This window comes from Elephas maximus, chromosome 10 (genome assembly GCF_024166365.1).
Source record: "Elephas maximus indicus isolate mEleMax1 chromosome 10, mEleMax1 primary haplotype, whole genome shotgun sequence".
NCBI lineage: Eukaryota > Metazoa > Chordata > Mammalia > Proboscidea > Elephantidae > Elephas > Elephas maximus.
This window is the reverse complement of record NC_064828.1, coordinates 92400785-92412908: the sequence shown is the minus strand read 5'-3', so window position 1 is coordinate 92412908 and position 12124 is coordinate 92400785. Positions and strand designations below refer to the sequence as shown.

General features: G+C 39.5%; 1 protein-coding gene across 1 annotated transcript in view; it reads right to left on the bottom strand.

Annotated features, from left to right (window-relative positions):
- The window catches only part of NRXN3 (neurexin 3), a 1867393-nt gene that overhangs the window by 449558 nt on the left and 1405711 nt on the right, over positions 1-12124 (bottom strand). The window contains 1 exon segment of the mRNA XM_049899475.1: positions 5142-5323. Coding sequence (XP_049755432.1) covers positions 5142-5323 — 182 coding nt within the window.

Genomic DNA, 12124 nt, shown 5'->3' with positions numbered 1-12124 from the left:
TCTTTGTGCTAATTCTTCACCGTAGGCACAATGCCTTCCTCCTGTTCAAGCCTTCTCCACACATGCCTGCCATCCCCTAAAATGTTATATGTCCCCAGATTAGTCATGCCCATTTCTTCTCCTTTCTTCCTAACCCTACAAACAAAACAGAAATTCTGTCACAGTAACTGATCTTAGCCTGACTACTTTAAACTAACTAGTACATGATTCAAGGGCTTCCAGGGGAATATGAGTTTCAGAAGATATCTATTTTCCTAAAGAGATTTTAGATGTGGAAATTTAGAAGTGACAAAGGAAGAGTAATGGGAAAGTTCAAGCACGTGAGGGAGAATGGCGTGTATCCTAGAGCAGGAGCGACAAGTGTGCAGCATGTGTCTACAAAGTTTGCCTCTGCGCAGGTAGCAGACATGGCTAGTGGAACCCAGAACTCCTACCTGCTCTCCTTACAAACATTCCCAGTGGAAAGCTTGAAGCAGATACTACCAGGCAGGGAGAATTGGCAGGCATGATGAAGCCTATCTACCATTTCTGCTCTGGGGGCTCCGTGGCACCAGGTCTATTCTAGAGGTTGTGTGTCTTTACCTAAGGGTCAGGCTCTCAGTGTTCTTGGAAGAACATTTTCCCCTCCTTCAAAGACACTATCTTGGGGGCAAACTAAGCTGCTCAAAACACTTCAGGAATTTCGAAAAATTGCTTTTTGCACCAGTTTATGAAACACAAATTTCTCTTCCTCTTTTCTCAATCTCTCTGTCTCTCTCTCACACACACACAAAGGCCAACTTTAGAGATTATTTTGTTTTTGACCAACTTCACTAGCTTGACCGCTGTCATGGATTAAATTGTGTCCCCGCAAAATATGTATCAACTTGGTTGGGCCATGATTCCCAGTATTGTGTGATTGTCCACCATATTGTCATCTGATGTGATTTTCTATGTGTTGTAAATTATTATTATAATGCTAATGAGATGGATTATCAGCAGTTATGTTGATGAGATTTACAGGATTGGATTGTGTCTTGGGCCAATTTCATTGGAGATATAAAAAAAAAAAAAAGCAAGCAGAGAGACAGGGGGGCCTCGTATCACCAAGAAAGCAGTGCCGGCAGCAGAGTGTGACCTTTGGACCTGGGGTTCCTATGCAGAGAAGCTCCTAGACTAAGGGAAGATTGATGACAAAGACCTTCTCCAAAGCCAAAAGAGAAAGAAAGCTTTCCCCTGGAGCTGGTGCCCTGAATTTGGATATGTAGCCTACTGGACTGTGAGAGAAGAAATTTCTCTTCGTTAAAGCCATCCACTTGTGGTATTTCTGTTATAGCAGCACTAGATAACTAAGGCAACCACTAATTAAAAGTAACACGAAAGTACTTTTTGTTGTTTTTAAAACATTAACATCTGTTGTCAAAGAATGAAGCTTTGGGGACATGTAACCTCTGGGTGGAGCACACCTGCAGGCAGATTCCTTTCTTCCTCTGTCCCTGGGATTTAGGCTGCTTTCATCTCCTCTTCAGGTCTGCCATCACTTTTTGTTTTTCCCCCCACTGGGCTTCTCTTCTAGGTGAACTGCAAGATGGAATGAAATCTTTTGCCTCCAACCCATCTCCTACTTTCATTAATGACCTCTAAATTCTTTTCGTTTTGAGTAATTGTCTTTAGGATACAGAATAAATGCCATTGAAGATGCAAAACCCTGTTTTTACAGATTGTAAATGTCTTATACAAATAAAATATCTTGAGATATATTTGTGGCTTTATTTTCCTGAAGTATCTACTTAAATGTAAAAAATAAAACTAAGGAGGCTGGTTTTGTAATCAAGCTTTTTAGCCTTCTTTCTAGGATTCCTTTGCTTCTGAGAGTGGTAAGGAATCTGCCTGCTTTCAACCATCGTCTAAGTGTAGACACCAGTGATAATCCATTAGTAAGGGAAAAGAAGATTTCAAATTCCTAGACCAATGGCGTAGCCCCATGCTCATAGGGCCAAGAAGATGCCAGGATCATGCCAGAGTGGTGAATTTCCTTCTCTTTCCCCTAAAAAGATCAGATAGTACCCTTTCCTAGCTCAAACTCTGAAGGACAATCTGTTGGGAGTTCCCAGATTGTTTAAGCAATGGCAACATCACCAGAAAAAACACCTAGTTCGCCAAGGGGGTTCTACATTGCGGTGCAATTAATTACTTTTGTGTGCAGCCTTTCTGGCCATGGTCTTATAACTTCCACCCAGGTGATTATGTGATAGGGTAATTGTGGCTACCAAGAGGGTTGGTCAGTTTTGCCTTAAAAGAGAGCCAATTCCAGAGCATAGAGGAAGATCCTACCACCACCAAGGAAGAACAGCCAGGAGCAGAGAGCCTATCCTTTGCACCCAAGACCCCTGTGCTTAGAAGCTCCTGGAGGCAGGAGACCAAGACAGAGAGAGAGAGAGAGAACCTGTGCAAGCTGTAACCCTGAAGATGGTGAGAAGCAGTTACAAGAGAGACCTAGCAGTACAGATCCAGCAGGAGGAGATGGCATGGTGGGCTTCCTGGCCCACGGAGAGAGAAAGCTGAGTGAGTGCCTTTGGGGAGAGCCCTAGGACCAGGGAGAGGTATGCCTGTGCGCATAGCTGGGAAGAGGATGTCCTGATGGAAGAACCGTGTTCCTTAGCCTGAATTGTAACTCTTACTTCCCTAATGAAATCCCAAAATCGTGAGTATGGTCTGTGAGTTCTGTGTAGCCATTCTAATGAATTATCAAACCCAGTAGAGAGTGCTATGCCAGCAATGGTTAGTGTCAGAATTAGTAAAGATGGTGGAAAGAGGAGGTTTGTCTGCCTTCCACCTCATGGGAGTCAGCCTTGTGCTGTTGATCTTGGTTCTTCTTCCCCCTTGTGGGGTTGGAGGAGGTCAGACACTACCCCCACACTGTTGTTACAACATATTTTGATGTAAAATTTCCAGTATTTTTGCTTTTAAAAAGAAAGTACCACTACAGTATGTTCAAGCCTAATGTGTGTATTTATATAGAGCACACACACTAAAGAATTAAGCAAATGTAGATTGTTTGAACACAAAAACGTGTTTTGATGCATTCACTCCAAACATAGCAAACAACTGGCAGAACTTTACAATGGTGTAATATGATATACTGGAATGTTCTGGTTCCTCCTAAAAGTGTCTAATATCCTCATAGCAATTTTGCAAGAAGACTAACAGTTTCAAGTAACTTGTCAGAAAATAAGAAAACTTCTCTCTTAAAAAGGAAGATGCTCTGCAAAGCACCAGTAGGAAAAAAAAGGAGAAACTGGTAGCACATTATCTGACTCAAAATGATGCTCACGGCTGCCTCAAATCATATTTTTCTTAGTAAGTCACACTGAACAAGAAAAAAAGAAGATAAATCACCATGAAAATGCAAGTGAGCTGGTAATAATAGCCTCGTTACAGCTGCCGTGAAATAGCCATTAAGTTATACGCAGTATAAATCTCAGAGTTCTGTAAATCACGGTGGTTCTTAGAGGCCAAATAAAGATAAACTGCACGGACTATGGCTGCCTTTCTTTTTGCTCCTTAGCATGGATTTTACAATGCTTAGGTTCAGGTTCATAGTACCATATGGTTCCTGAAGCACCTGGGAAAGACATAAAGGTTCACAACTCTATTCAGGACCCCGCTTCCACACTTTGAAGTGTCCTTCCCTGGCCTTCTAAGCAGAGTCTTGCCCTAATCTGGCTTACACTGAGGCCGGATTGGCTTCCAACTCAAGCTTCATGCTTCAGGTTGCTCCCCTTTCCAAGCATGTTGGAAGGGCAGGTGCTGGAGGTGGGAACTGCTGGGCAGAGGGGCTGGAGGCTTCTTCATTCGCTGCTTGTGGTTCCAGCCAGCCACCTCCAGCTCTGGAGGCCAGAAATTCAATCTTACCCTCTGCTTCCCTTGGAAGACCTGCTCATTAGCAACTTCAGATTCAAAGATTCCCTCTAAATGTCCCTTTTCTTCCTTTTGGGAGGTTGGTGGTAATCCCCAGTTGATCTTTTTTCTTAACTGCTTTTTACCCCTGCTATTTAAACTGAATTCTCATTGCTCTAAATTAAATCCATTCTTTCTAGCCTTGCCATTGCTAACTAATGAGAACAATTCCTCTCTTTGCTCTTGGTGGCTGCGCTTTGGGTACTTATGGATGAGAATCATATCCTTCTGTAGCCTACTTTCTTTCCCGCAGACTGCACAGATGATAAAATGGGTTAATTGTTGCTATAAAAATATTTTCTATCCTCATAACGAAGGAATTTTTTTCTTCCAAATCATTTTAATTTCCTAGAATTGTGCTCTATTCTTATGATCTGTAGTCAATGAAGGTAAAGTCCTACTGGCTTTACATGTACCGTACATCAAGCAAAACATTGGCTACACAATATACAGGGTTATAACAACTCTTGGTCATTGCACACCCTTCGAATTTCATGCTCTGCCCACCCTAATCTCAATTTTCATCACATGATCTTTACATCTATACAATGAAGTTTACAGTCTAGGACTGGGATGGACAAAGTACAGCCTGTAGCTTATTTTTATAAATAAAGTTTTATTGGCATACAATTACACCTTTTTGTTTTTTTCATGTATTGTTTATGACTGCTTTCATCTTCTGAGAAAGGCTGAGTTCAATAGTTGCAACAGACACCATATGACCCATGAAGCCCCAAGTATTTGCTACCTGATCCTTTAGAGAAAAAGTTTGCAGACCCCCAGACTAGAACTCATTAACATTCAGGTTGGTTTTGCTGCTGGGACCAGGTTAAGACGAACCACACCAGGTAAATCTCCTATTTATACCTAAGCAGTCAGCTAAATCTTTTGCCAGCAGCTAAACTACACAGTCGGGAAAGAATTTTAGAGGGGACACATTTCTTTTCCTCTTTACATACAGGGGACAGAAAGAAGAGCTTTTACTTTTTCTTCCTGAGGCACTCTTTGAGCTACTTGGTTTGCATCTGAAGGGGAGAGTCAGGATTAACACACACAGATAAGGCTCCCACCCACTCAGGTGATTTTTAAAAGCGGGTACACACTTGCTGTGCCCATCTAGAATGTTCTGCTAGATGTTATCTGGCCCACCAATTCAGACCACCAGGAAAGCAAGAGAATGCAGGCCAAAGCCTGGTACTCACAATGTGAAGCTGGAGAAAGTCGCCAAGGCCTGGGGCACTGTCGATGCGCACCAAGATGCCGTCCTTCACAGTGGTGCTGAAGCCCACAGCCAGGCGGTCCGAGCGCGTGCTCGGCCTATCATTGGCCGGCCAGGTGTAGAGGATGAGGCCTCCGCTTTTCCCAAAGATGTACGTAGCGCCAGCTGAAAAAGGCAAGAGAGAGGGGACATAAGGGCCCTGTATGGCGGGTTGTCAGCTGTAACCACAAGGCTGAGATTCTGCACACAACAGCTGCAGAGAGGAAATGTCCCCCAAGTGACAAGGTTTAGTTACTGAAAGTGATGGCCTCCACAGCCTCGGAAGGTGGCTGTCTCCCCAAATTAAAGATGCAAGTGAAGTGAATTCATAACAAAGCAGATATTAGGGAAAGACATCCTTAATATTGTCAGTTCCTGCTGCCTGATGGTAGAGAGCAAACTATATGCTGTCTGAGCTCTTCTGTACATTGAGAAGAACAATGTTTCAGACTTCCTCAACAGCAGAATTAATTTTCCATTTCACCTAAGACAGGCACAAGATAGAAAACTAGTCCCCCGGTCTCTTAGCTCTCAGCATATTCTATTCAGTGGAGTGAGGAGCAGCTCTAGGGATGCCTCCTGTAACTGCAGGTAATGTGGAGTCCACAGACATCATTCCTTTTATGCCTGTATCATCTACCAACTCCCATAGAAGAGAAAGCTGTAGCCTGAGAAAATCAAGTTATATGATTTAAAGCATACACTTATTTCACTACCCTAGTCCTAAAAAAAAAGGACAAAAATTAATTCCAAAAAAAAAAAAGACAAACCAGTTACTGTCTAGTCAATTTGACTCATGATGACCCCATGTGTATTAGAGGAGAACCATATGCCATAGGGTTTTCAAAGGCTGATTTATTAGAAATAGGCCACCAGGCCTTTCATCAGAGGCATCTCTTTGTGGACTCGAAGCTCCAACCTTTCGTTAGCAGCCGAGTATGTTAACTCTTTGAACCACTGGGTCTTTTAAAAATGAAATTGATTTTTTTCACTAGTGGTGGTGTTTATCTGGTGTTAAATAACAGTTTCCATCTGGTTTTCCAAACTAAATTTCAAAAAGAAGTTATAAGAAACACTGAAAAAAATCCCAGTATAATCAGTTTCGAATATGACAAGTTGTATTTTCCATTATGACTAGTGGGTTTGTAAGTCACCTGTGTTTTTACTATTGTCAGTATAAACCCAGGGGCTAATAAGGATATATTAATTTTGAAATACAAAACAAATGGGAAGAAATATTGGCATATCCTAAATGACCAAAGTGTATTTTAAGAAGAGTTTTTTTTAAGTCTGAATTTTGGAAAAGAGCATTTAGATTTGGTAGCCAGAATAGACTATGCCATTGTAGCCTCTGTAGCATTATGTATGTTATGCATAGAGAATACTTCCATATGTTATTTATCTCAAAGTTCAAAGAGCATTTAATGCACCAGGTTTTCTTGTATGTTGTCCACAGAACGTGTTCCAACCCTTAGAACTATTTTAAAGCAACATTAAAGATGACTGTTGCAAGCATTGAGATATCTTTAGCATCTACTAAAAATCTCAAACATTGGTCCACATTTATTCTCAGAGCTGGTTTACAGAGAATATTGGTTGGAATTATGTTGACTGAGGAAGAAATGGGAGCCCTGGTGGCACAGTGGTTAAGAGCCTGGCGGCTAACAAAAAGGCTGGCAGTTCGAATCCAACAGCAGCTCCTGGTAAACCCTTTGGGGCAGTTCTACTCTGTCCTATAGAGTCGTTATGAGTTAGAATCAGCTCAACAGCAGTGGGTTATGGGAGGAAGGAATGAGTTATACAATTTGTTTAGAAATAAAGTAAACTGATTTGAGGCTAGAATTGGGAATATATGTCCTGTCATTCTTTTTTAAACAGTAAGCCACATTAAATTCTGAGACTTATAAATCTAATGTGTTCTCTTTGAAGGGTCACTATCCTAGTTGCTCCAATAAACTCAGTATGTGTATTGCATACATTCTAATATTATTTTCTTTTTAGGACTATCTTAATCTTAGGCAATAGTTCCTAGAAAACCAATGTACTCCTCCACACTCATCTGAAGAATTTGGGGTTGGGCCCTGGAAAGTTTATAATGAATTCTGTGTACAAAACAATGTTTGCTTCTCACTATCCACAAACACCCTCAAAGCTCCTTAACATTAGAAATGTGGATATAATGATTTACCCTTGATATCTATCCACCTGTGATGAATTTAAATGATTCCCTTTCCCTGTGTGATTATAAATGTCATCACTGCTCCCTTTATTCTTTATTTGGAAAACTGAAGGTTACTCAGTGATTAATGTATAGGATCAGCCAGAATGCAAATCAGGCTGTGGCATTTTATAAAATATTACCCTATTTTATCCTAAATATATAGTAGACCCCGCTACAGAGATCAATTCATACTATCTCAGAAAATAACTTTGTCACCACAAAAAGAATGAGCCAAAATTAGTTAAGAGCAACAACCTACATATGGCATTTTACATTTCACAAAGCCTTTTCAAATTCATTAGCTCAATCTTCACAACAATTCTATGGGGTATTTTATTTGCTAACACCACTTTATATATTTGCAGACAAAAACTGAAATATCTGACTTAAATGAGTAGCACTACATTTACGCCTCCAGCCTGACCTTCCTGCCTACAAAAACCTGTTTGCTATAAAAAAAAAAAAAAGCCAATCATAATTTCATGGAATTACCCAATAAATGGTACCAATAAACTGTATCATTGATGCAATGATGACTGTATTTCATTCTTGTCATATCTTCTTATAAAACCAAAGCAAAATGAAAACCAAGTCATAGCCCAAAAACTCTGGCATGGTTTTCAAAAGCTAACCTGGCTTTCTTATGACAGAAATCACTTTAAAACCTACTCTGCTTGCATTTTTCACTCTTCTTCCTGGTCTGTAATTCTCAGAGTTCCAATATCGAAGTGAAGAGAATTTTAAAGATATATACACAACTACTTATAGGTGGTCACGGTGAGTCCTATTTTAAAGTTAAAAAAAAAAAACACTATGACAAAGTTAATAGGATAAAGTAGATATAAAATCTGATATTAAAAATTATTTTTATTGTTTTGGTGGTTCTGAATTCAGCATGCCACTATCTTACATGATTTTAAATTTGCAGATAATCAAGGCATAAGGTACAAAATGCTTAGCATGTGGCTTATTCTGCTATGCAAAAATAAACATTAACATACCTAGTCTAGATACTGAATTTGCTAGTCACAGTGAATAAAGATCCTGAGTACTCCCATAGTTCATCGTTGGCTTTAGACAAAGTTAACAGATACAACTTTCTTCTGTAGTAACCTGTTACTATATTTTTTCTCTTTAGTTTTTTATTATTTTGCTGTCTTGCTTGGTTTTTAAAGGCAAACATACACTTTTTCTTGAATTTAATGTAAAATTATTAGAATCACAAGGGGAACATGGAGTTATTTTGCTTTACAGTTTTTTTTTTAAGATTAATTTTGTTATTTTAAAATGTGGATTATAAATTAACTTTTGGAGAATGTCCCCCAAACTGTTAGAAATATTCTTAATCCATTAAGCATTTATTTTCATTTCAAAGCCATGCAATGTCATATCGGGTGGTCTCTTCCCTGAGCCTAGGATTTGTGATTGCTGGTTTCTCACTGTGCTCAGTATGCTGGTGCTAAGATCATACGACATTTATTAATAATCAGAACCATGTAAATTTCCTGCTTACTAGCAAAAAGTGATAGGTTCAACAGAGTAAAAATTGCAATGGTGGCATTTTGGCCATTTAACACTGCAATTTGCAAGTTTGCGACAAGCCGAGGTGGCTTTGCTGAGTTCCAACCAATACAGTATTTCAGGGATAAAATCCCTACACTGTCACCACTAACCAAGCTGAAGTGGACACACCCCATCCTTAAAGAGTCAATAAGGCACACTATTTAACCCTCAACTTCTTTTATCTTGAAAGCACCAAAGCGTGGGTTTGGCTTGTTTTCATAACTGGCTATTTACTGTGATAGTGCCGATGGCGGTATTGACACAGGGGGTACACGGGTGTGTATATGTGGGTTTGGGTATGTGCTGTTTGCCTGCGTAGGGAGGTAATCTGGCATGAGAAATGGACAGAACAGGTTCAATGGGGCGCAGTTTGATGTAATTTCACAATAAGCTGATAGAGTGAATGAGCTACAATTTCTCAAGGAGAATAGAATTTTTTTTCTAATTCACATAATTCTCCAATCAACTGTTCTTAAACACTTGATGCATTTTACTGCTTACTTTACTAGAATTTAATTGTTGATGACAACTCAGCTTTTACTTATTTAGGACCACTTGAACAATTTTTTTTTTTTTTTTTTAAATCTTCTTATTGTTGTTGTTCTTTTGACTTATCAACCCCATGGTCCGGCTTTTATGACAGTTTCTATTTTCATTTCCAAATAGCATATTATTTTTTAGGATATTACCAACAGAAATAGACTCATGGTCCTATTAAAAATTCACTGAAGATACAAAAATAAAATGTGTGTTTATGTGTGCATGTGTATATATGAAAAATAAGAAAAGCTTACTTATAAAATACAATGGACTATCTGAAATTCACTTATTATTTTCCGCATTAAATAATTATAGATGAAATGGCATCCAGAAAAGCATTAAAAAGCAAAGTTAGTATATTTAGGTCTAAAAAAAGAAAACATAAATTCAAGCCATGATGAAAGTAATATATAAGCAAGCTTTCCCTGAAATATTTTCTGTTGGCCATGAAACAGAACGTGTTTTGGAAGCATCTCCCAAGAGAGGTCTGAGTGAGTTAAATTTAAACAGATCTAAATAATAGATGAGTATAGCAGGTAGATTAATAAATAACAATAGGTATAAAAAATTTTTTTTTATAACTCTTAATATGTAACCCATACAGTAGATAAACCAGGATTAAAAAATAAAATGTCACTCTTAGTCCAGTGCTCTCTGAACTTTGACTAAAAGCTCAATATAAAATCTCAAGACACCAAGTCATGTCTGCCTTCCTTTATCACTCTATTTTATTACTATTCCATTGAATTTTTCCACATTTGTGTTCTTTATTATAAACTGGTTAATCCTTTTGAAAAACAAATCAATCCTTAATGATATAAAATATATCCTACCAGTAGATATGGTTACTGCTATTAAATTAAAATGATCCTTTATTCACATCAATTACCATATAGTTAATAAAGTCAAAATGGAAATACTTGTGGCTTTGAAACCAACAAAGGGAGGCTGTGAGCTTAAGGATCTCAGGGGACCTCATACCATCAAGACACAAGAGGAGGATAGTGCATCCTTTGGACCAGGGTTCCCTGTGCTGAGAAGATCCTGGACCAGGGGAAGACTGATGACAAACGGCTTCCTCCAGAGCCAACAGACAGAGCAAGCCTTCCCCTGGAGCTGACGCCCTGAATTTGGACTTGTAGCCTACTAGACTGTGAGAGAATAAATTTCTTTTTGTCAAAGCCATTCTTTTGTGGTATTTCTGTTACAGCAGCACTAGATAAGTAAGATAGCTGCTGTCAAGTCAGCTCCCAACTCATGGTGGCCCCATCAGTGGTGGAATGTAATGCTGCCCAGTCCTGTGCCATCCCCATGATCAGTTACAGATAGGCTGTTGTGATCCACAGGGTTTTCACTGACTGATTTTCAGAAGTAGATCTCCAGGACCTTCTTCCTCATCCATATTACTCCGGAAATTCCACTGAAACTTGTTCAGGATCATAGCAACACACACACCTCTACATGTGGTGGATGCACACGAGGTGCTGTGGCTGCGAATTAAACCCTTGTCTTTCACATGGAAGGTGCGAGTTCTACCACTGAACCACCAATGTCTCGCTTTGATAATAACAGTACTTTATATTTTCATAGCATTGAAGAGTTTTCCAATTACTTTCTTGGGGGCTCTCACTGGATACCTCTCCCATCCCCCTTAATACTCATTGAAGCATTAATGTTTTTGTTTCTGTTTTAATTTAAAAAAGAAAAAAAAAAAAAGGAGGCTCAAAAAGATTAAACAACTTGTTCTGGTGTGAAATGGTGGAGTTGGAAGTAGAACCAGACCTTCTCCTACCTGGCCCTGCTCTTCTCCCCACATCAGGCTGTGTTGCTAATCCTTTGGATGAAAGCCTTCCTAAAGAAACTCCTGGAGACCAAGAGTGCCCCCCCCCACCAAAAAAGGAAGAGATGAAAGTAAATAACAAATGAAAAACTGTGAACGCCAAGACCACTGCCTTACAGAGGGAGCCACTAGGCAGTATGGGGTAAGTGATGCAGATTTTATAAACAGCCTTGCAATGTATTTATTGAATGGATGGTTTGGTATGATCTATTTTGTCTACTCTGAATTTTTTGAAATAAACACCAAAGCCAGTGAAAACAAATACCCAGTGCCGTCTTAGCCTTAAATAAAGCAAAACTGAAGAAGATACTGAACATCAAGAGAGAAATTTCATCTATTCTTAACAACAGCCTTTTTTCCTGGCAAAGAAATGAGCAGAGTTACTGCTCAGCAAACTGAAAAACTGAGCGCATTGCCTAAACGTCAAGAATATCATCAGGGAGAGCCAAGCCCTGTTTGTTAAATAAAGCTCAGGTAAGGACTTGACGGCACTGGGTAAGGTTAGCATTCCCTTCACATGGGGCAAGCTTTTCGTTGCTCCTGAAGAAACAATGATTAAAGCCATATGGGCATTATGCCAGAAAATATTACCTACTGGTATCTACAGAGGTGCCCTAGTGGCACAGTGGTTAAGAGTTCGGCTGGTAACCAAAAGGCCAGCAGTTTGAATTTACCAGCCACTGCTTGGAAACCCTTTGGGCAGTTCTACTCTCATGTAGGGTCACTATGAGTCGTAATTGACTTGACAGCAAAGAGTTTGGTT